Source organism: Lepidochelys kempii, chromosome 6 (genome assembly GCF_965140285.1).
Source record: "Lepidochelys kempii isolate rLepKem1 chromosome 6, rLepKem1.hap1, whole genome shotgun sequence".
Lineage (NCBI taxonomy): Eukaryota > Metazoa > Chordata > Testudines > Cheloniidae > Lepidochelys > Lepidochelys kempii.
Window position 1 is genome coordinate 29,733,388 of NC_136385.1, and position 25,527 is coordinate 29,758,914.

Genomic DNA, 25,527 nt, shown 5'->3' on the forward strand with positions numbered 1-25,527 from the left:
GGATTAGAGGGGGAGTGGAGGAGACAATGGGTGTCAGACAAGCTTTGGGAGTTGCCCAGAGGCCTACAAATTGAAAATAACTAACAGGTCTCCTTGTATAGTGATCAGGGATAGGACATTTGTAGTAACAGAAGTTGGTAATGGAGTGGTAGGTTCTATTGCTGCTTAGACTTTATGCCACCTGCCACCACTCCACAAAACAAATAAAAGTGCTGAAGTGTTAATGCCATCATGGTAAAATCTGACAGAGATACCCAATAATCAATTATCAACACAACTAATTTCTAAGAGGAGAATTAAATCAAAAGGGGAGGAACAGGTATTCATTAGATGTGTCAGGAAAGCGAAAGATGTCACTATACTGTATTGAAGGAGTATGGGAGAAAGGGAAAATATTTGATTTCTTTAATAGGTTCAACTCAGCCTATGATTTTTGTCCCTACAGTTTCCTAAGTGGAAAAATAGGACATGTTTTATATACCAGACATCTATCTTATTTGTGGGTGTAATCAAGCAGCTGCATATGACTTAGAAAATGCTTCTGTAGTTATTTGTGCCCATAAAACTGTAGCTGCAATTACTTCCAGATGCAAAATTGCAGGCATGGAATCAAAATCAAGTGTCTCGAAGCTAGAGGAAGTTGCTCCCTCATTGAGTATAACCACTTTAAAGTACAGAAGGTCACATTTTGGCCCTAAACAAATACACCACCACCCCTATATAATTACACAGCCTGCAAGCTGGTACCAGCTTTTGCTTTGTTAGCCACCTCACTGCCATTTCTTGAAGTTGCAGTTGTACTGTCATTACAGAGTGACACCAGGCACTGGATTATCCAGGTGTCAGTGTTTGTTACCATGTCAGGTGTCACAGTTGTTAACTATTTCCTGTCCTAAATATGGGAAGAAAGAGTGGTATTTCAATTAACACTGTATGGTGACTGTTGGCAACAACCGGCTGGTTAACAGGGACCAGTGTACCTAGCACATTAGGCAGCACAGAAACGGTGAGTATCATGGGATAAGGTGAAGTGAGCACACTTTTCTGGAACTACGCCATGAGGATTTAACAGCCTAGTTCAAATTTTTTTCCATGTCAAAAGTAACTAGCGTAATTGGCCACTATTTAGTGGGAGAGAAGGAAAGTCTTCAAGTACTAGCCAACATGACTCAGCTACAAAGCCTTAATTTTGTGGCTCAGGATTCATAAAGCCAGATCATCAGAAACACATTTCACCCTGTACTTAACATGACATTTGGTGCAGAAAATCAGGTTATCCTACTTATTGGACTAACATACTACTGTAAACAGGGGCTCTTAAAACCCTTTTTAGCCAGCAGCAGAAATATGATTGAAATGGGGGTGGGAAAGGGGGGCTGACTAAATCCTGATACCCTTGCAATCTTTGGACGTCAGTTTTCAAGGTAGTATTCATTGCATGTGGTCAACAATGTACTGTTTCCGGTAGCCAACAGAATTCAAATGTGTTGCTGTTTCAGATACCTCTGGAGGGGGAAGGGAGCTCATGACAAATCAGCACTTTCAGAATGGTTCTTATCAGTTATCAGAAACTGAGCACCAGAAAGTGGTGTTAGCAAGACAGCATCCTACCTTAGCAGACCATGTGGTTGTGTGAAATGCTGGAGGAGAGGAATTGTTGCTCTCATTCTCCTGTGCCTTCCCTTCTGCCTGGGAGGCGTTCTCAGTTTACAATATGATCTACAAAGCCAGTATATTAGCCTCTTAAAACTCACCTCTGCTGTGATATCTAAAAAAAGCTTGGAAATGGTTAAAGAGAGGATATGCTGTAACTGCTGCTTACCGCAGGAACCGTAACTGTCTTGTTATCATGTGCTCCACACACACCCTTTATCAGCTTGTGTCCACCTGGTTCTCATCATACTCTGACTGCGAGCTCCTTTGGGCAGACACTATTGGTCTGCTCTGTGCGTTGTGCTTAGCACAAAAGGACCCAAATTCTTGACTGAGACCTCCAGGGGCTAATGTAATGCAAATGATAAACTCCAGTAGAGCCAGAAGCAGCCATCTACCAGACTGCAGGCTTAAAATAGTCACAGGGAAGATGCTGTGTATTTCCCCAAAAGAACTTCATTCTCAGAAAAAGAAAAAAACTTACACACTTAGCCTGGCAAGCCAATCTAGATCAAAAACTTCTACTGCTACAAAAAAAAAAATCTTCATGGATGATTCTGGTGATGGTTTTCAGGTCACAAGCACATGTTCTCATGAGACTCATCATTATTTATATCACATTCTTCTGTGAAAAGAACACAGATTTTACATTATCAAGGAAAAAAATGCAGTGTTAGGTTTCATGTCATTTTAAATGTTGCCTTGCAGGAGACTGGAAGGCTCAAGAAAGTGGTAATGGCATACAGAACTTCACAGCCTGCTTTCTAACAGTAATCCTGTACTTTGAGTGTGGATGGAGCAAGAGAGCAACAATGGCTTTAAGCCACTTTGTACTCACCATATTCTGGAGTTGTGCAGGGATCTCTCTGGCCCAGAGTGTAACTAGAGCAGCCCCAAGGCTGCTCTAATTTAAATTCTGCTTCCTCAGGGCCCTGGAAAGTAGAGATTGTGGCTGGAGTGCACTGTACTCTGGCCACTCTCATGCCAGGGTCTGGGAGCAGGGCTATCGTAGAGTCCTTACTTTACCTCTTCAGGAGATGAGGAGGCTCTCTGCTGGAGTATTCTCAAGGGGGCATTTCTGCCTTCCTTAGGGCCCCTTTACATTGCCAAAATGGTGTAAAAAGGGCCTTAACATAAGGGAGAATAAGGCCTCTATTTCTAGGTTGCTGAGTCAAAATGGTGAATAATTAAGTGACTAATTTCTAGGTTGCGAAGTTATTGGTGACCAATTAGGCCATGACACAGTCTTCAGCAAGTTATATGTGAAAAGAGTGACGGTCTCCATCTTCCCAGTAGAGCAGGTGCATATATTAAATAAACCACTTCAATAGGCACTTCACTGACATCTTTGTTGGCGGTGTCAATAGAAAGGCAAAGAATTATTACAATGGAGAAAAAAAAACGACAGTCTCACCAACGGGACACAGCAAGATGCTTTGGTGAGAGTTGTATTGCTACTAACCGTGTGGTGCCTGTTCCACAGTTACACTTTCAATTTCCAGGCTGCAATGTTACATTTTTGCCTTCTTCATACATTTAGGCCAGATTCTCCCCTCTGATTTGCACTGTATAAGCACCAAATTCCCCCACTGTGCAGGGGAACTCTCCTGTACCAGCCACCCTACCCCTCCGGCATGGCCAGCATGGAATGCATGTTCCAGTGGTTAGGAAGGAGCAGGGCAGAAAGGAGCTCCGCTATGTCCTAACTTACACCAGGGGAAGATAGAACTGCTCCCCCGCATGGACAGGCCTGCGTGGGGGCCCAAAAGAAAGGGAAGAGAGGCCCTTCTGTGTGGAATGGAGCCATCCCTGACTGGGAAGTCCCTTCCATGTATAGTCTATGGGGGGTGATCTGAGTCTGTGTAAATGGTGATTCAAACACACAGGTAGTGGTTTCCCATAAGACAGACTACAGAAGTACTAACATGGCTGAGCTGTATGCTAATGGAACATCACAGCCCTGTTTAAGATTCCAAAGCAGACTCTCTTCCCTTGGAAAAGCCAGGAGTCTCTTATCTATGTGAAACTTCCTTCAGCAGCCCCAGAGTCCGGCTGGAGAAACACTCCTCGTGCTAAATTAACACAATGAACTCTCACACACACTGTGCCTGGCAACTGTGGACTTTGCAAGTTAAAGGAGATATGTGATATACAGGGAAGAAGGGTGATAATGGATTTCAGTGGTGATGAAACCATTATAGAGCTGATAGCTGTATAAGGAGATTTACTGTAAAGGTGCTAGCACCGGGGTGCTGTCTGGATCTGCAGAATCTGTCAATAGCAAGCTGTGATTCATTGTTCTAGGAAAAACACACTAGCAGGGAAGCACAGATTGCATTGCTCCCAATTTAGAGCAGAAGTAGTGCATAGATGCTTTAACTGCATATCATGTTCTTCTCACAGAAAGCCAGTGATGATGAAGAAAATGAGAGCAAAATACTGAAGGGCCCCAATAGGGATGCATATCCCGGTGAGATGTAACGTTAAGAACAAACGGCAGCTGTCTTTGTTCTTGAATGGACTGCGTGCTTGGGGGATGGTCTTCAGGTTAAAGCATGGCATTGGGAATATAGATTTTAATTTCCAGACTCTGCCACAGGTTTCCTGTGACTTGGACAGACACTAGCCTCGGTGTGGGTCTGATCTCACACCAGTGAAGTCAGTGGGAATTTTGCCATTGACTTCAGTGAACATAGTATCAAGCTGCACATGTGCCCCCTCCCATTGCAATGTAGCCAAGCTTGGCAGGTGCAAACACTTTCAATAATGTAGTGCAACAAGTGTTTTGAACATGCACAATCCACTGACCCCAGTGGGTTTTTGCAGGTACAAATTCTAATGATTATGTGCATGGGTATTAAACTACTTTGAGGGGCACACAGGGGTCTGCACTAATAATATGATGGTGCAGGTATCTGCATGTTCAAAGTCCTAGCAGATAATTAGCTTTTTACAAACAGCTAATTGTTCCACACAGTCTGCCCTTACGCCCACTTTACAGATAAGGGGAAGAAAGTCAGAAGTTACGCAACTTGCCCAAGACCACCCAAGGGATCAATGTAACAGCTAGAATTAGAATCTAGGAGTGCCTAGCTCCCTGCTTAGATCACACCTCTATCACAAAAGCACAAGGAACAAAATAATTACTGATCCTGGCAGAAAATTGTGCCAGTCCCACAACTAAGTCACCATAGCTCTACTGAAGTCACTGGACCCACACCAGCTGAGGATCTGCTCCTCTGTCTCTAATCTATTTTACACTGAAAGATGTTCAGCTATATCTCTTGATTGGAAAGTTACCCGTAACCTTTGGCAATAGGTCACCTGGAGCTTCCTGCCATTAGCATGAATGTATATTGTTACGTCTGGAAATCCCTCTGCCTGATACCAAGTTATTTTGATTTTACACAATTTAAAGTCTGTCTGCATGAAGAGTTGGACTCTGGGTGGTGTGGGGAGCGACTTCCTACATTCAAACACTACAAAGGGCTCAATACACAGTTTCACCAATTCTTATTTAAAGGTATGGCTGGCCCAGTTTCCCTTCACACTTTGAGACTACAGATTTGGAAGTAATTTACAAAATTACTGTTAATGAAAGAGGACATCTCAGCCCACCGAAGGAAATGTGGTCTGCCTGGTAATGAATTGCCTCAGCTTTGACATTTCTTATTGTTTTAAACCCAGACTGCAAGGCTATTTAAACCCCATGTGCCTCAGTCTAATCTCACAACTGGGTAAACCTCAGTAACTATTGTCATCAATGGGGCAGATCCTCAGGTGATATAAATCTGCACTCGCTCCTCTGACATCAGTGGAGCTATGCCAATTTATACCAGCTGAGGATCTGGCCCCATGGCATTACAATTAGTGTAAATGAAGAATTGCATTCAGTTTGTCCAAAGAGAAACAGCCATTTATCTGAATCAAGGTTGTATTCCACTATGTGAATCACTTACCCAGTAACTCTCCACAATTATTACATAAAGCCCTCTCAGTCTGAAATCTTCAAGACATCTGGCTAAATGGAGCTGTGCTGTACATGAAAAGCAATCCACCAACCTGCCACCTTCAAGCTGCTATTCCAGCTAATGATCAATTCTCTCCTCTTCACCACCATCCCAGAAGCAGCTTTGTCATGGTTACCTGGATACTTACTGATGAAGGATGCTTGTACAGTAGTAGGTGCAGAGATGACCAAAGTGGTTAAACAGTCAGACTTGTTATCTAGAAGTCAGTCATTAATGAAATGCTTTTTAGCTAATGGCAGTTTAAGCCATGGATGAGGGGAGTGCATTGTTCCATCTGTCCAATGTGAGTACCAGGCAGCAGGATACCAGCTCTGCGGCCTTTTACTGTAATAAATTGCCTCGTGATTTTTAATAGGGGTAACCGATAGAGCTGGGTGACATGTTTTAGCCAAAACTTTTAGCATTTGAAAAAAAATGCAGATTTGAGTCAGATAAAGTTACAAAATGCTTTTATTTCAGGTAAGTTTTGGTCAAAAGAGAATTTGGAAATGTTTAAACAGTTCGCTTCAACACGTCACCACATTTCAAACATTCACAAAATGGAGGTGGTGTTAGAGGTGATCCTCTTATACCAAATAACCTGGTGATTAAGCCACTTACTTGGAATATGAGAGGTACAGATTCAAATCCCCACTCTGGAGGGGACTTGAACCAGCTCTTCTCTTCTCTGGTGAGTGCTGTAGCCACCCACCTATGGGCTATGTTTGGGTGCAAGACTCTCAATCTATCCTGTTGAAGACATTCAACTTTGTATAACTAGCATATTCATTGGGCTAAAGAAGAGTAAGGGATTCTATAGCCTGATGGTTAGGTGAGTCACCTGGGTTCTAGTCCCAGTGCCAATGAACATTTAACTAGTTATACAAAGTAGAACAGCTTCAACAGGAGACCTTGAGGACTGCCCTATCCACCAGCAGATAGACTTTCAGGTGGCAGCAGGGTGATAGGAGTTCAAGCCCCATGTCCAGAGTGGGGATTTGAACCTGGCTCTCCTACATCCAAGATAAGTACCATAACCACAAGACTACTGGGTGGCAGGATGGCACCTTCTCCTGTGTTTTGTGAATGGCACCTGTTAAAAAACCTGCTTTAAAACTTCTATAGAAGAGGTCTCATTCTCTATGGGATTTTCCATAAACGATATTATCTGCTGTCTTACATTTACATTACATGTCTTGTCCCTAAATGTTAAGACTGTAAATACTTTGTAGTTAAGAGACAACATAGAAAAGTCTTGCAGGAAACATCAGTGGCTCTGTGTGTTTAAGAGATGGTTATCAAAAGTGTTACCTCAAGCCAAACAGATATAACTGCCAGGAGGAAAGCATGGGATCATTCCACCTTGTGAGCTGGATTAGAGCCCTGATATGGGATGGTTTCATGCTCTCATTAACAAAGTGGATTTTTCCCATAGAACATGTAGTCTCAGCCCTGTGCAATTATCTGCAAAGATGATGGCGACAGAAGCCCTTGGGGTATTGTTTTGGATATAGACATTTCAACTGCAAATGAATATGAAAAACCATCTGAAGGGAGTTTTGTCTAAGGACTTCAGACCCGGATCCATAAAAAACAAAAAACAAACCAAACAAAAAAGACTAGTCTACAAAGCATGTTTAGATTTATGGGCATGTGACTGTAAAGATAAACGTGTGCTAATGAAGCAATTTAATCCCACTGCATTGTTGACCGTGGTGATCAGCACTGATTTTTTAAAAACTTAACCACAGTGGGAGCGGGAGCAACAGCCTTAATGAAGGTATAAATGCATTGTCTATTATAACCCTCCCATTTCAGTTGTTCATAATAACTAAGGCCAGTTGTTTGTCATGAGGGGTGTAGGGCTGTACAGCAGTAGTCTTCAACCTTTCTTCATTTGCAGACCCCTAAAAAATTTCGAACGGAGGTGTTGACCCCTTTGGAAATCATAGGCATCATCTGTGGACCCCAGGTTAAATACCATTGTTCTATGGTAATGACAACCATTTGCAGACCTCTTAGACATGGTCTGCGGACCACAGGTTGAAAAACACTTTTCTACGGTGTGTATTCTCTAAGCAGCAAAACTAACACCAGGCATGTACACACAAGCACAAACAAGGGAAATTCGGTTGGCTCTGATCAAGAGTGACATTGGCTTGGAACGATCTGATGATACCCAGGACATGTGGGAAGCTGAATAACCAGTCCATGCAGCGCTTCTAGCTTTTTCTATCTAGATACTTATAGGCCCAACACATTATCTCCATCACAGGCTTTGTAGTTCCCCTCTTTGTCATGTTTGTTATAGTTTTGTAACCATACAACGTTTTAGCTGTAATGAGGTCTAGCCTTCCACTGTGGTAATCCCATTACCCTTAAAGACTTACAATGGATTTTTCAAGATTCTTTCCTTTACTGCTTTTCCCTTGTGAGGAAGGGGATCGGATGATGTAGCCTAGGAAGATGACTGCCTTTAAATCAAAGCAAACAAATCCTAGGTTGTTTGCTAGAGAAGGGCCTGGAATTTTGGTTAAAACAACCTACAAATATTATGCATCAGGACCCAGGCTGATCACAAGCCAAGGTCAGAAAAGAATGTGCCTTTCCTCCCCATGTATTATACTGCACTAAGCTGGGGCATCACTGGAGGGAGTGGGCTCTTCTGAAGCATCAGGTACTTACGGTCAGGACCCTGTGGGGAGAAGAACCATAGTAGATTCATCTTGCTTTCCCAAAAGAGACGTGTATGCCCAGTGGCAAACTCATTCATGCTCTTGCTCGCCTGGGAGAGGGTATAGCCCTGTTTGCAGTGGCTCCCAGCATGGGGATATTTTCTTATGTACTCAGTGCCCTACTTCCCATATAGGTGGAGTGAGAAGTGCTACTATTACAAGTAGCATGGTCTGACCTGCATGAACATTTACCCCAAAGTGGTCTGGGTTGCAACGAGCAGTATGGAATGATTTGGGGGCGTTTTGGGGAGGACCACTTAAAAACGACGTTTAAGTAAATAAATAAATAAATTTTACCAGGCAGGGAAATATTTGAAAAGCCCTCCTTCACGTAAGCCCAGTGCACAGTCTGTCTAAATGAGGGTCCCAGGAAATATGCAGCCCCACATACTCAGTAATTGTCTTGTGTTTGCCTTGTTCTTAATTCCTCCAGACACTGAAATCAAACAGTGTACCAACCGGCCATGCGAAGGGAATCCTGCTTCCCATAGTCACGCAGAGACCATGGAACACCTCATGAGCAAGCACGTAGGTTTTGGCTCAAGGTGTCCCATGAGAATTTAAAAGCTACTCAGCATGTGACATAGTGCTCATGATATGATTGAGGACGTAAAGAGCACTGTTTGAAGGATACCCGCATCCCACTTCAATGAGAGTTGACTTTAGGAGCCCATGGTACTCTTCACCTTTAAAGATTAGGTCCCAAAAGGGCAAGTGTTGCAGAACTGCATGACTTCCATGTGTGCAGAGATCATAAACTAAACTGTGCATACAGTATAGCCAACCATACACAATGGCCTTGTCTGGCCTAGGGGAAAATTAGGACTATAAATTCACAACCAACCCAACTCCACAGATGCTGTCATCGGAGAATTAAGGGTACTGATTTTTCTTTGTGCAGAAGCAGTCCATGTTGCTGTACAGCCATTTGGAGAGGTAAAAGAAGAATGGAGGAGAAAGCACAAATGGTAGATGCTAGTCACGCTGCTTAACACATCAATGGAAGAATCCCAATACCACAGAGATGGGTGCAGTATAAGAACCTAAATGGAACAGAGCAGAAGCCCTGGGAGTGCAGGCTGAGTTGGGTTCTTTAGGCACCAGTTCTTATTAAGGCATGAATAAAATTGGCAAACCATGTTTTCCACCACTATTGCTAGCTCAGGTGTAGAGCATGGATTGAACATGGTCCCCAAAGCAGAGCTATAAACCAACTACCTCCTACATAGCCTATCACATGGCTTCAAACACAGCCGTAACCTGTTCTTTAACCGTGATACAGCATACATGGATACAAACTGGCCCATCATGTTAGAGTGTTACTATGCTTAAAAGTGGTTTCTAATCAATACAGCCTTGTCAAGACCAGGGGACAGTCAGAGCTGTGATGCTCCACCAGTGGTAGTGATGGTGGGAACACCAGTAGAGGCAAGGGTTAAACTGCCTCAACCTTCTGCAGAGGCTGCCACTGCTGCTGCTGGCTGAGCAGCACTAGAAGAGAATTACAGCAGGGATTTTCAAAGAGGTCTAAGGGAGCTAGGCATCTAAATCCCATTAGAATTCAAACTTCTTTAAGAAAATTTGAAAATCTCAGGCTACAAGTCTAAGTTTTTTGTCTAGAAGGCTAAATCTACACTAGCAAGACTAGATCGGTGGGTGGGTGAGGCCAGCCTAAATAATACCCTGGCCCCAGAGACAGCAGGGGCTCTGAGGCTGCCAGAAGGCATGAGCGGACAGTGGCTTTCAGCAATAGATCCCTCTAGACCCATACTAGAAACTGTTTAAGTGGGAGAGGACAAAACCCCTTTCAATACAGTTTCAAAAAGCATTCTTTTCATTAAGACTGATGCCAGTGGCTACTGAGTCAGAATAGAATTAATTAGCAAATACTTACTGAACAAATAGTCTCCATGTAATGCATTACATTTGTTTTCTTTTCTTTCTGCTAGTAGAAGGCGCCCACAGGCCATCCTAGCCTACACCAAAGAAACAGCGCTTCAGTCTGAGTTTTGTTGCTTGCTTTCCCTCCAGTTTTACAACCCCACTCTTTAAAGGTGGTGTTACTCATCATTGCTGCACTAGTCCCTTCCAGAAACAAGAGCAGAACTCACTAACTCCTTCCACTAGTGTAATAATCTGCAGTGGAGCAATTGGCATGCTGCCTTCTCCTCCCCAATTCACACAGCAAGTGTTCACAGTTCAAGTAGTCCATCTCTGCAGTATGTGCCCAATCCCCACCTGCCTGTCAAGTGAGTCCCCGGGGGGGTCAAGATCTTGGCTTTCCTCCATTAACCAATTTTCTGCTGCTGTACCATAAGCAAGTAAAGGCCAGGAGGTTATGAGATACCCAAAGAGATTATAAGAGCTGCCTGCTAAGATTGGAAGATGGTATATGCCACAGATGCAAAGAAATTGCTTTGAGATATTGGGGGTGGGGAGGAACAGCATCCCAGAGTAAGTATTGAAACTTCCATCAACAGGGTCAGTTACAACAGAACTGTCAAAATACTGAAGAACACATTAGGAAGGTCTGACAGAGGGATGAGCCATTTCTGGGCCAGATCTATGCTGTTTTACACCAACTGAGGCTTCATTGATGTCAAAGGAGCTACACTGATTGACACCAGCTGAGGATCTGGTCCAGACTTTATTCTATCAGAGATGGCTTGTAATGTATCTGTAACATGCTCCTATGGCCTGTTTTATGCAAGAGGTCAGACTAGATGATCACAGTGGTCCTTTCTGGCTTTGGAATCTATGACTCTATGCCATAATACACTTTGCAGTATATACCCTTCTTTATGTTACCTAAGAATATAACTTACATATAAGATATGCATAGTATGAGAAAAGGTCCCATTTACAGTGCCAAGCCTCCATACGTTATTTCTTTAGCAATAAATTGTAGTGGTGGTAGAAATTAAACTTCCATATTCCACCTTCTTTGCATTCAGGGATTCTTCCCTCTTTAACAAATTGCTTCGTTCCATGTAGGAGTATTTGAGGGGAGGGGAAATAAAAACTGGGAGAAAATGATACTCCCGAGTAGCCAAAGACAATTGCTCCATCTGGAATGTACACACAAAGATCTTAGAAAACAAGAGAAAAAAATCATGTCATCAACTGCAGTTTTCAAATATTTTTCCCACGCAGGTCAATATTGCAGACAGGCAAGAGAGGATATGCATGATAACCAAAAACAATTCCATGTGCTAATCTGGTCTTGTATCCGGTAATAATGCCTTTGTGATATATGCCCAGGATATCCCACATCCACGTTTCAGCCTGCTAGTCAGCTATCCCAGCATACTGTTAAAGGTGAACTGCAAAGCAGTTGGTTTCGACTTTGCTGCTCCCTTATGAAATATAAAGACTCATCATTTTCTTCTGCCAACTTTTATGAGAGCGGTGGAGAACCAGAACACTGACTGCCTAAAAGTCAATTTATTTTCCCACTTCTACTGCAGAATGGAGCAGGTGCTGCTCTGGTTACAGCTTCATGTGTTATCACTGTTCCAGTCCTCCTCAGGTTTTACCAAAGTCCTCCAGCAAACAAGAGGGGAAAGCAGACTTTGTATTTCAAGGGGGAAAACCAGCAAAAATCAACTGTTAAAAAAGCTTGACTTTGTCATTGGGCAAGCACAACTGAAGGGCACTAGTCTATTTTCTGCTCCACAATTCACTTTTAAGACGTAAATTCACACAGTGCAATATTTTGGGGTTCAATACAGACCAGTGAGACATTGTGTCACCAGCTGCCCTGTGTGCCTTAAATGCTCTGCTGCTGTGGCTCACAGCCTGATCAACAACAGACAAGCATGTAGTTTCCTGAGTGTCTGTGTGATGTTTAGCCCTGGTTCTGCACTCTGGCCCCAACCATCTGCCTACAACATAACAGCCCCACCCAGGTCTCCACTAGCCATGGACCCCACCACACCCCCACTTCTGAATTTCCCCAGAACCATCTGCCCTAAAGCCACCAGCCCTCTCTAGGAACACTCAGGGAAGTGATAAGATTCATTGCTCCTTTAAAGAGACAAAAGTACAACTTATCATTTTAACTGAAGTTAACAAGCCTTACCATTCAAACACAGCCCTGGGCTGGATTACAGTGAAAAATACAGCAAAGTTAAGTGACCCCAAGTAGAAGGTAGAATGGGTTACAAACAAAAGTAAAAATACACTTTCTAATGGCTAAGTCCTAACTTAACAAGCTACAGATAGTGCTCAAGGTAGTCTTCTCACTAATCATTCTTGGTCCAGCATGGCTGTCTAGACCCTCTGGCCAGGAACCAATACACAGCACATAAAGTGTTCATTTGATTCCTTTGTCTCCTCAGGGGTAAGATAAAGATGGAGTTTCTCTCTGTCCCTTGTACTTCCTCCAAAGGAATTGTCTTTGTCCTGAAAGTCAGGAAGGCTTCCTGGGGATTCAGTCTCCAGTGTCTCTCTGGGGTGCTGGATCCATATTAATTCTCTGTCTCTCAAGGTCAGTCTGAGGATAACCTCCACTGGTTTAGCTTGATGGTTTTGTTTACTGCTAATATGTAAATTGAGGTAAACCCACATTCCTTTAGGACAAAGCTGTGTATTATTGTGACGGGTGCGATTCACCACTACAGCACCTCCTACTGGTGGTCTTGGGAATTAGCTCTGCACCCTCTTCTGGTGGTGTCTCACCCACCGTCATCTCTGCTCCTGGACACACATAACTCCTAGGAGCACAGCATCCTCTTCATGACACTGCGCTCCAGCTGTGCCACACTGTCTTCTCCCCTTCCAGGGGACCTGCAATCTCCACCCAGCCTCTTCCCTCAGTGGCAACTGCAGTTCATTGTCCCAAGGCCGCTTCCCATGCAGTTCCAGCACCCTCTTCTTCCCTTGCCTCAGCTTGCTGGCCCTAGCAGCCAGCCAAGAGCACTGAATTGTCCCAGGTGCTGGGCTTCTCCCCTTGAGTTCCAGTCAGTTACTGAACTCTGTTCTGACTGCAGCCCTTCTTATATGGGCTTGCCAGGCCATGATTGGCTACTCCTCTCAGCCCCTTTCTAATTGGCTGCCTCCAGCGCAGCCTCCCTTGGGCTGCTTTTAATCCCTTTTCTGCCAGTGAGGGGCACCCGCCCCCTCACAATGACCTTTACCTAGCCTACACGGTCTGGTTTTAAACATGTTCTAGAACATACGCACTAAGAGCGAACTTCAAAGGTTGCCCCTTAAGAGTATAAAAAGAGAAATTAACAACGTTTGCATGATATTTCAAAGTTATTTTAATTCAGGCTCTAAAGACCGATTCACCTCTTTACGACGGTTGCACTGACTGCAAGGGACAGTCACTGGAATGTGAGACAGCAAACTATTGTGCAGGCCTGGCAAAGACAGGGGTAAAGAGTCTTTGCACCTACTGCTTTTGAAGTGTTTTGATCAAAGAACTTCTAGCTTTGATGTAAAGCACAAGGGAATCACTTCAAAGAGAGCCATTGGCCAGAGTACTTTGAAAACAGGAAGATGATAAATCAATATCAATTGCTGATGCCTAATATCTCTGGGCTAAGTGCTGTAGTGAAGGGACTGTTTAACCTGCTGACTAACACTTAGTTATTCCTGATGCAGCTATAGATTTGTCAGTTAAACTCAGTCAGATAAACTATTTGTGTCCTGGAAATAGGAGAGCATATGAAGGCACATAAGATGTACACAGAGTTCTTTCATCCTGGGATCACACAGTGCTTTTCCACGTTAATGTAATAACACTCTATATCGGCTCATCTGCAGGGACTGAACCTGGACCTCTGGATCTTAAAGCCACAGCCACTGTTACTTCAGCTAAACAACCAGCTCTATTAGTTCATACACAAACCTCCACATGTGGTCTTGCACATTGTATTAGTATGGATTATATTAATTAAGCTTCTTGACTACCCTGTGAGACAGGCAAGTAATATTATTCCTGTTCCACATAGACAAGGCCCTTTGTTTTTTTTACTCATTCTTACAAAAAAAAACATCGGGGGTTTCAAAAGTGTTTTGGTTTTTACCCATTTTCAACTGAACTGTGAACCACTCAAGTACATGAAAATACTGATTATGTTAGGAAAATCCAATCCATTACACTAGGTAGATGTATTTGTGTTAGTATATTAGTGTAAGGGTAAATGTGGGGTTGTCTATTTAAATTAAGGCAAGGTCATGGAAGATAAACACACGCACATGTAGGGATATATCTTATGATACTGGGTGCACCGATGCATGTGTGCATAAAGTCCAAAGATGCCTTGAGACAAGAGGAAGAGGGGGACCGAGTCTCAAAGACAGAAATTCTGATCAGTTTACAGGATGAAAGCCTCAATAATAATAATAATAATTAAAAAAAAAAAAAGGCCATGGTGCTGCTTCTGGCTTGGTGAAGGAAGAAGAGAAGAGTTGCCTGCACTTAGCTGGCTCACTCCCTCTGGAGCCGCTACTGCTGGGAAAGAGCAATAGTAGAGCTGAACTTGGGGCAATCCAGCCCTCACTGGTCTCTGAGGAGGAAGAAGCAGAGGTTCTGTCAAGCCAGAAATCTGATAATCTGGACAACTGCGCCTGCAGATGAGAACCACAAATGGACACAGAAGTGAAGGCAAAAGTGCACAGGAAAATTATAAGCAAAATGGTCTCTTTCTGAAAGGATTTACCAAAAAAGAGCATCCTGGGTAACAGGAAAGCTCAAAGAGACTTGGAAAACCAAGGCAGAGCTCAGAATATGGATATAACTGAGGGGTCCAGAGAATAAAATGGGGAGCAGACCGCCTGGGGGGGAGGAGCAGAAGAGAAGCTGATCACTAAAACAACTGAAACTCAATTTTACTTAGAGAAGGTTTCTACATCACTGGTAAGGAACGGGAGAATCTCAGCAGAAAGGCAGAAAAGAGCAGATCTATTACAGCAACGCTGTCTGATGGAATACACAAGATTTCTGAATACAGTGAAGGCAGCAAGGAAAGTTACCTATAACAGCTACAACATATTTTTCCTTCCGTCCTGAGCCCTTATGAATTATGTTCAGCAGGAGAGAGAGAATTTTCACCCCCTGAAATTACTCAGGTGGCAAAAGGAACAGATACATCAATCCTGTCTCTGGCAAAATTGCAAGCAGTGTTTCAGGTCCAAGTATATTTTGAGGACACTGACTCTGCCAAAAGAAAATGGAAAGAGAAAAATACACTAGGCATCTTAATACTGGCTTCTGCTAGTAATAAATAACAAGATGGGCAATACCCAGTTACAACTGTAGACCTTGAAATGTTTTTCAGAATTTTTTTTACACATTCTGGGCCAAATTTTGCTCTTAATTTCATGGGTGTAAGAATTTTGTCCATTCCTAGCAATATTTGTATTTCTATTGATAATATATATTGCCATTTACATAATTGTTCATTTTCTTTCCTATTTTGACAGGAGGTGAAGTTGCAATCTATTCTTTTCAGAGTAACAGCTGTGTTAGTCTGTATTCGCAAAAAGAAAAGGAGTACTTGTGACACCTTAGAGACTAACCAATTTATTTGAGCATAAGCTTTTGTGAGCTACAGCTCCGATGCATCCGATGAAGTGAGCTGTAGCTCACGAAAGCTTATGTTCAAATAAATTGGTTAGTCTCTAAGGTGCCACAAGTCCTCCTTTTCTTTTTGCGAATCTGTTCTTTGCTTCCCTCCCTGTCCCCTGCCAAAAGGCCAAACATATGATGTTTAGGATATATCAGTGTATAGAATTTACAATGCAGTCATGATCCCCTATGAACAATATACTTTAATGTTAATAAACACTGAAATTTAACAGTGATTTCTTTTTTTAGAGAAAAAAAGGTCTTTCACCTATGCAGTGTTTTTAAAATTATCCTACAGGAACCAAAGTGCAGTAAAATAGAACATTCCATTATGAAAGGGGGGTGTGATACCATCTCCAATGGATGTTGTACTGATAATTTACACTGATACTTGTATAACTGGAAATTTATCTGGTACACCAAGTACCTTGCTTTTCACTGCTGGTCTGAATGTTGCATGAAAAACAATACACGGAATATTTTAAAATATTGGTGGGCATTTCTGGCTAATACCAACTGTTTTCTGAATATTTTATCTACTTCAACTGGGCCTACAGAGATATTTTTGTAGTATTGGAAGAGCATAAACATACGGCCAGCCACAAATATGATGACTGCCTTGCAAAATTGTCATGATAATTAGCCAGCCCAGGCACAGAGGCTAGGGATTATCCCCTCTTCCACCACCACTATTGCAGCTACTGATCCAGACTGAATGGCGAGAGGAGGAACATATTGCATCGGGATAAATTATTATGATGTGAAGGGAGAACATTAACTTTTTTTTTTTAACTCCGCAGAGGATCCCTCTATCCTGGTGAGTGGACAAGGCTTCATTACACCTCTGATGCACACCCAGGCACGCTGCTAGAGAGCTGGTCCATACACATTGCACATCCCTCCCCCGGGGGCACACAGCACACACAGCACAGAGGTTCCCAGATGTGCAGTGCGCAGGGGGATATTGACAGACCCGCGCCCAGGCACATAAATCACAAACATAGCACGACTATCAATAGGACAGTGCCTGCTGCTCCTTAGAGAAATGATGGGGCGGCTCTGCTCAGGCTGCTGGGCGAGGGAGAGGGGGGCAGACCGAGCAGGGCTCTCCTTCTCCATCACTCAGACAGCGTCCAACCGGCGAGACCAGAGAAATCAACAAAGTCACGCTGCCCGCTCACGTGCACGGTGTTTTCATCCGATGCACTTTTTCGCAGGATTCCCATCCCCCACCCCCCTGGTATTAATTCTCCCCCCCCACACACATATCCCAGCAGAGGAAGGCACAGGCTGGAGAAGACGGTAGCCTTGAGCCTGAGGAATCAGATTCTGGCCCCCTATTACTAACTCCATCCCTCCCCCCAGAGCCAACAAGCTGATGGAGAATCGGATTTAACAACCCAAGGCAGCAGCCGCAACGCATTACTCCAGTCCCTGGTGGGGCAGCGATCCTGAACACAACCCAGCATGGGGCCAGTCCTCGTTCCCCCACGCTCCGCCCCATGCATACAGGTTCCCCTTCTCAAAAAAAAAAAAAAAAAAAAGTTGGGTTTTTCATTGTTACTGTTCCGGTTTCGTCTCCAATCCATGCAAAGCCCCGTGTGCACTCACCACTGTGACCGGCGACACCATGTCTTCTCGGTAGGCTTCAAGCTGAACTGCAGTCCCTGACTCTGGCTCTGCGGCTGGGTCCCGGTGCCTGGCGCTTTCCCTTTAAATAGGATCAGAAAATATATCTGTTTTTTCTCAATGCCGATTGTTTTCTGGGTTCTTTTTTAGAACGCAATGACATCATAAAGGCCGGAGCCAATGGGCTGAAGGGAGGGGAGCTGGGGGTGTGACACCAGCCGGCTCTGTCTCAGTCGCCCCTCCCTCTGCCTTCCTCTCTAGGCTCACAACCCGCAGCTCAATAGACTCAGCTCCTAAGGGGAGAGGAATAGGCTGGCAGTTTTCCACTTCTTCCCCTCCCCTCCTGTCCGCCTGATGTCCACAGTAGGTTTCAATGCACACACGTAATCGCACACCAAAACATGGGTACACTTACAGACACGTGCATAAACACATACACTCACAAATACATGTGAGTAAAAATCAGATCCTTCCAGAAAAGCCTGCTGATTTTCACAACCCAGCTCCCAAATAAAGAAAATGTCCAGTTGCTACTTATGTGCCACAAAATTCTAGAATCCAGCACATCGTGGAACCCTAGTGCTGCAAAAAACTTATTCTAGACATGGATTCTGATGGACCCGGCTGTTTTTGTGTGCCGACTCCCAAATTCCACTTCCTAAAGGGCTCACCCACCTGCTACTAGTGTGCCAAAGTCTTCTGGAATATGGCACATCTAGTTGCTACAGGGCAACAAAAAAGTAGATCCAGATCTTGCCAGTTTTTGCCCTACTCTCCAAACTGCTTATAGTTTACCAATCTTTATATATATAAAACGGGACTCGTGAATCCTTTCAAGTAAACCATAGGGGGAAATATTAAAATAACACCATCAATTAAAATAACACCATCAAAATATTAAAATAACACCATCAATCATTATATGTCAGACCACCAACTGAATTACACAATAGATATATGCCCATCAATAAGTTATCATTTCTTATAATATGCACCAAACATGTGCTAGGCAAACTACAGATCAGGAAGGCCATGATGCATACCCTGCAGAGGTTACAATCTAAATATAAGAACAGGAGTACTTGTGGCACCTTAGAGACTCACAAATTTATGAGAGCATAAGCTTTCGTGGGCTACAGCCCACTTCATTGGATGCATAGAATGGAACATACAGTAAGAAGATATATATATATATACATATAGAGAAGGTTAAAGTTGCCATACAAACTGTAAGAGGCTAATTAGTTAAGATGAGCTATTATCAACAGGAGAAAAAAACTTTTGTAGTGATAATCAAGATGGCCCATTTAGACAGTTGACAAGAAGGTGTGAGGATACTTAACTTAGGGAAATAGATTCAATATGTGTAATGACCCAGCCATTCCCAGTCTCTATTCAAACCCAAGTTATTGGTATCTAGTTTGTATATTAATTCAAGCTCAGCAGTTTCTCGTTGGAGTCTGTTTTTGAAGCTTTTCTGTTGCAAAATTGCCACCCTTAAATCTTTTACTGAGTGGCCAAAGAGGTTGAAGTGTTCTCCTACCGGTTTTTGAATGTTATGATTCCTGATGTCAGATTTGTGTCCATTTATTCTTTTGCATAGAGACTGTCTGGTTTGGCCAATATAATGGCGGAGGGGCATTGCTGGCACATGATGGCATATATCAGATTGGTAGATGTGCAGGTGAACGAGCCCCTGACGGCATGACTAATGTGATTAGGTCCTAGCCCTGGCTGGGATGATTTAGTTGGGGATTGGTCCTGCTTTGAGCAGGGGGTTGGACTAGATGACCTCCTGAGGTCCCTTCCAACCCTGATATTCTATGATTCTATGATGGTGTCACTTGAATAAATATGTGACAGAGTTGGCATCAGGCTTTGTTGCAAGGTAGGTTCCTGGGGTAGTGTTTTTGTTGTGTGGTGTGTGGTTGCTGGAGAGTATTTGCTTCAGGTTGGGGGGCTGTCTGTAAGTGAGGACTGGTCTGTTTCCCAAGATCTGCGAGAGTGAGTTATCATTTTTCAGGATAGGTTGTAAATCTTTGATGATGCGCTGGAGAGGTTTTAGTTGCAGGCTGAAGGTGATGGCTAGTGGCATTCTGTTATTTTCTTTGTTGGGCCTGTCCTGTAGTAGGTGACTTCTGGGTACTCTTCTGACTCTGTCAATCTGTTTTTTCACTTCAGCAGGTGGGTATTGTAGTTTTAAGAATGCTTGATAGAGATCTTGTAGGTATTTGTCTCTGTCTGAGGGATTGGAGCAAATGTGGTTGTATCTTAGAGCTTGGCTGTAGACAATGGATTGTGTGGTGTGTCCTGGATGGAAGCTGGAGGCATGTAGGTAAGCATAGCGGTCAGTAGGTTTCCGGTATAGGGTGGTGTTTATGTGACCATCGCTTATTAGCACAGTAGTGTCCAGGAAATGGACCACTTGTGTGGATTGGTCTAGGCTGAGGTTGATGGTGGGATGGAAATTGTTGAAATCATGGTGGAATTCCTCAAGGACTTCTTTTCCATGGGTCCAGATGATGAAGATGTCATCAATGTAGCACAAGTAGAGTAGGGGCGTTAGGGGACGAGAGCTAAGGAGGCATTGTTCTAAGTCAGCCATAAAAATGTTAGCATACTGTGGGGCCATGCGGGTATCCATAGCAGTGCCGCTGACTTGAATGTATATATTGTCCCCAAATGTGAAATAGTTGTGGTGGGGACAAAGTCACAAAGGTCAGCCAACCAGGTTTGCCGTGACATTATCTGGGATACTGTTCCTGACAGCTTGTAGTCCATCTTTGTGTGGAATGTTGGTGTAGAGGGCTTCTACATCCATAGTGTAGATCACCGATGGTGATCTTCCAGAAAACACCATCCTGGCCTCTTCCCTTCTTTACTCATACATCCACCTTCCACATGAATTCCCACATGCCTTTCATGCACCCTATTCTTTCTCTATAATCCCCACTTCTACCCCACCTAGATATCTCTGTGGTCCTAGTTTCTTTTCTCTTCACTCTGACTGAAGTTTCATAGCCACTCCTACTAGTATCCCATTTCCCCTCCCTCTCTCCTCCAACTTCTTTTCTCAATTCACAACCAGTCCCCCTCTTCCTTCAGTCTTATTTAGTAAAGAGACAAGGGTCTTTTGATGCATTTTACTGTTGGGTATGTGACTGTATCTATTCTTCCCACCTAGTCTCTGGCTCTTTAGTGTTTGATGTTCACTTTCTAAATGCCAGGAACAAACCCATATCAACAGATTCTCACTACATGTAGCCTCAGCTCAGCACTGATGCTACTTTTTTGACATCAGTACATACTGGAGAAAGTTGTTTTATGGGCAACAAAAATTTGGTTAAGTGCTTTGCTTAATAAGGACTAAATACTCATGTGCTTACATGCGTTGCTGAATGGGAGTCTGGGTGTTTTTTATTATCTAGACTACCACATTGACATAAAACCATCTTCACATCAAACCAGTGCAAACACTATAAGAGGTTTGCAAAGGTATATCTGAGGGCAGAAGGTCAGCAGGTAAATTTGCTGTTCAGGGCCAAATTCTGTTCTCAGTTACATTTATGCAAACCCACTGACATCAGTGAAGCAGATGACAGGACAAGGAGTAAATGGTCTCAAGTTGCAATGGGGGAGATTTAGGTTGGATATTAGGAAAAACTTTTTCACTAGGAGGGTGGTGAAACACGGGAATGCGTTACCTAGGGACGTGGTGGAATCCCCTTCCTGAGAAGTTTTTAAGGTCAGCCTTGACAAAGCCCTGGCTGGGATGATTTAGTTGGGGATTGGTCCTGCTTTGAGCAGGGGGTTGGACTAGAGGGACCTCCATTGTCATCAGACCTCCAACTCTGATATTCTATGATTCTATGACTGAGGGCAGCATTTTGCCCACCAGCCCATGGTATAACTGAGAAATGTTTCATTCCTTTGTACAGAACCATGAATAAGCCCTTCCAAAATCACCTTGCATTATCTACCAGTTAGAGATGGGCTCTGTAAGTAGAGAGAATGAACTGAAATGTACTATGAGAACAAAATGTCTCTGCAATGAAATTAGTAACAGGTAAATATCAAGTAAACAAAAATAAATGCTTTTCCACACAGCATGAAATCACATGTAGATTTCGCTGCTATAAAGAGTGATCAGGTAGTTGAATACCTTAGCTAGATTTTTAATTAGGCTAGTTAATTTGAAAAGTGTTGCTATATATTCAGGTAAATGCAATCAAATCTCATTCTTTAGGGCACTAACTGAAGAGAGATCAGGAAGAAATTTCTTTGCAATATACAGCATTGCACAATTAAGGCTGAACCAGCCCCACTGAAGTCATAGAATCGATCACAGAATCATAGAATATCAGGGTTGGAAGGGACCTCAGGAGGTCATCTAGTCCAACCCCCTGCTCAAAACAGGACCAATCCCCAACTAAATCATCCCAGCCAGGACTTTGTCAAGGCTGACCTTAAAAATATCTAAGGAAGGAGATTCCACCACCTCCCTAGGTAACGCATTCCAATGTTTCACCACCCTCCTAGTGAAAAAGATTTTCCTAATATCCAACCTAAACCTCCCCCACTGCAACTTGAGACCATTACTCCTTGTTCTGTCATCAGCTACCACTGAGAACAGTCTAGATCCATCCTCTTTGGAACCCCCTTTCAGGTAGTTGAAAGCAGCTATCAAATCCCCCCTCATTCTTCTCTTCCGCAGACTAAACAATCCCAGTTCCCTCAGCCTCTCCTCATAAGTCATGTGTTCCAGTCCCCTAATCATTTTTGTTGCCCTCCGCTGGACATTTTCCAATTTTTCCACATCCTTCTTGTAGTGTGGGGCCCAAAACTGGACACAGTACTCCAGATGAGGCCTCACCAATGTTGAATAGAGGGGAACAATCACGTCCCTCGATCTGCTGGCAATGCCCCTACGTATACATCCCAAAATGCCATTGGCCTTCTTGGCAACAAAGGCACACTGTTGACTCATATCCAGCTTCTCGTCCACTGTAACCCCTAGGTCCTTTTCTGCAGAACTGCTGCCGAGCCATTCGGTCCCTAGTCTGTAGTGGTGAACGGGGTTCTTCCGTCCTAAGAGCAGGACTCTGCACTTGTCCTTGTTGAACCTCATCAGATTTCTTTTGGCCCAATCCTCCGATTTGTCTAGGTCACTCTGTATCCTATCCCTACCCTCCAGCATATCTACCTCTCCTCCCAGTTTAGTGTCATCTGCAGACTTGCTGAGGGTGCAATCCACACCATCCTCCAGATCATTTACAAAGATATTGAACAAAACCGGCCCGAGGACCGACCCTTGGGGCACTCCACTTGATACCGGCTGCCAGCTAGACATGGAGCCATTGATCACTACCCGTTGAGCCCGACAATCTAGCCAACTTTCTATCCACCTTATAGTCCATTCATCCAGCCCATACTTCTTTAACTTGCTGGCAAGAATACTGTGGGAGACTGTGTCAAAAGCTTTGCTAAAGTCAAGGAACAACACGTCCACCGCTTTCCCCTCATCCATAGAGCCAGTTATCTCGTCATAGAAGGCAATTAGATTAGTCAGGCATGACTTGCCCTTGGTGAATCCATGCTGACTGTTCCTGATCACTTTCCTCTCCTCTAAGTGCTGCAGAATTGATTCCTTGAGGACCTGCTCCATGATTTTTCCAGGGACTGAGGTGAGGCTGACTGGCCTGTAGTTCCCAGGATCCTCCTTCTTCCCGTTTTTAAAGATGGGCACTACATTAGCCTTTTTCCAGTCGTCCGGGACTTCCCCGGATCACCATGAATTTTTAAAGATAATGGCCAATGGCTCTGCAATCACATCCGCCAACTCCTTTAGCACTCTCGGATGCAGCGCATCTGGCCCCATGGACTTGTGCTCGTCCAGCTTTTCTAAATAGTCCCGAACCACTTCTTTCTTCACAGAGGGCTGGTCACCTCCTCCCCATGCTGTGCTGACCAGTGCAGTAGTCTGGGAGCTGACCTTGTTCGTGAAGACAGAGGCAAAAAAAGCATTGAGTACATTAGCTATTTCCACATCCTCTGTCACTAGGTTGCCTCCCTCATTCAGTAAGAGGCCCACACTTTCCATGACTTTCTTCTTGTTGCTAACATACCTGAAGAAACCCTTCTTGTTACTCTTAACATCTCTTGCTAGCTGCAACTCCAGGTGTGATTTGGCCTTCCTGATTTCACTCCTGCATGCCCGAGCAATATTTTTATACTCTTCCCTGGTCATTTGTCCAATCTTCCACTTCTTGTAAGCTTCTTTTTTGTCGTTCAAGATCAGCAAGGATTTCACTGTTAAGCCAAGCTGGTCACCTGCCATATTTACTATTCTTTCTACACATCGGGATGGTTTGTCCCTGTAACCTCAATAAAGATTCTTTAAAATACAGCCAGCTCTCCTGGACTCTTTTCCCCCTCATGTTATTCTCCGAGGGGATCCTGCCCATCAGTTCCCTGAGGGAGTCAAAGTCTGCTTTTCTGAAGTCCAGGGTCCATATTCTGCTGCTCTCCTTTCTTCCCTGTGTCAGAATCCTGAACTCGACCATCTCATGGTCACAGACTCCCAGGTTCCCATCCATTTTAGCTTCCCCTACTAATTCTTCCCGGTTTGTGAGCAGCAGGTCAAGAAGAGCTCTGCCCCTAGTTGGTTCCTCCAGTACTTGCACCAGGAAATTGTCCCCTACCCTCTTCAAAAATTTCTTGGATTGTCTGTGCACCGCTATATTGCTCTCCCAGCAGGTATCAGGGTGATTGAAGTCTCCCATGGGAACCAGGGCCTGCAATCTAGTAACTTCTGTGAGTTGCCCGAAGAAAGCCTCGTCCACTTCATCCCCCTGGTCCGGTGGCCTATAGCAGACTCCCACCACGACATCACCCTTGTTGCTCACACTTCTAAACTTAATCCAGAGACACTCAGGTTTTTCTGCAGTTTCATACTTGAGCTCTGAGCAGTCATACTGCTCCCTTACATAGAGTGCAACTCCCCCACCTTTTCTGCCCTGCCTGTCCTTCCTGAACAGTATATATCCATCCATGACAGTACTCCAGTCACGTGAGTTATCCCACCAAGTCTCTGTTATTCCAATCACATCATAATTCCTTGACTGTGCCAGGACTTCCAGTTCTCCCTGCTTGTTTCCCAGGCTTCTTGCATTTGTGTATAGGCACTTGAGATAACTCGCTGATCGTCCCTCTTTCTCAGTATGAGGCAGGAGCCCTGCCCTCTCGCACGCTCCTGCTTCCTCCCGGTATCCCACTTCCCCACTTACGTGAGGGCTTTGGTCTCCTTCCCCCAGTGAACCTAGTTTAAGTTAGCCTCCTCACTAAGTTAGCCAGCCCGCTTGCGAAGAAGCTCTTCCCTCTCTTTGTTAGGTGGAACCTTGCTATCCTCTTAAAAGGAGCAGAACTAGGGACCAGATTTTTAAAGGTTTTTAGATGCCTAAAGATACATGTAGGTGCCTACTGGGAATGTCAAAAATCTGGCCCTTGATTCTTAGCCAAACTCATCTGTTTGTTTGAGCCTTTACTTACCCAACACAGTAGGGTGTATATATTCAAATTTGTGTGCATTTTGGTATTGGCTTTTACTGTTGTAAGACACTCAAAGGGCCTACTATGGTCACCAGTTGTACATCTTTTAATTGTTTCTTGTGAGGTTTTTATCTTGTTGGATATTAACTGTGGTTAAAGACAGATCCAGCAAATCTTGTATTGCTCCATTCATACAGATACTCAATATAGTTCTTTGTAATAGTATAAACTGTAACATGGGTTTATTATTTTAGTAACTAGCTCAAAGAAACATACTACAAGTGATGGGGAACACTGGGGAAATGTCTTAACTACCCAATCCCAGGGAGGTACTTTGAAAATTAATCTAATTTAGCATAAGGCATTATATGATCTG

The 25,527-nt window shown here is 43.8% G+C and overlaps 1 protein-coding gene across 1 annotated transcript in view; it reads right to left on the reverse strand.

Annotated features, from left to right (window-relative positions):
• Nucleotides 1–17,714, reverse strand: part of TMEM86A (transmembrane protein 86A) — a 40,227-nt gene extending 22,513 nt beyond the window's left edge. The window contains exon 1 of the mRNA XM_073347302.1: nt 17,586–17,714. Within this exon, the coding sequence (XP_073203403.1) occupies nt 17,586–17,606 (21 nt within the window). The 5' untranslated portion in view covers nt 17,607–17,714. The remainder of the gene's footprint in view (nt 1–17,585) is intronic.
• Between the last annotated feature and the right edge of the window lie 7,813 nt (nt 17,715–25,527).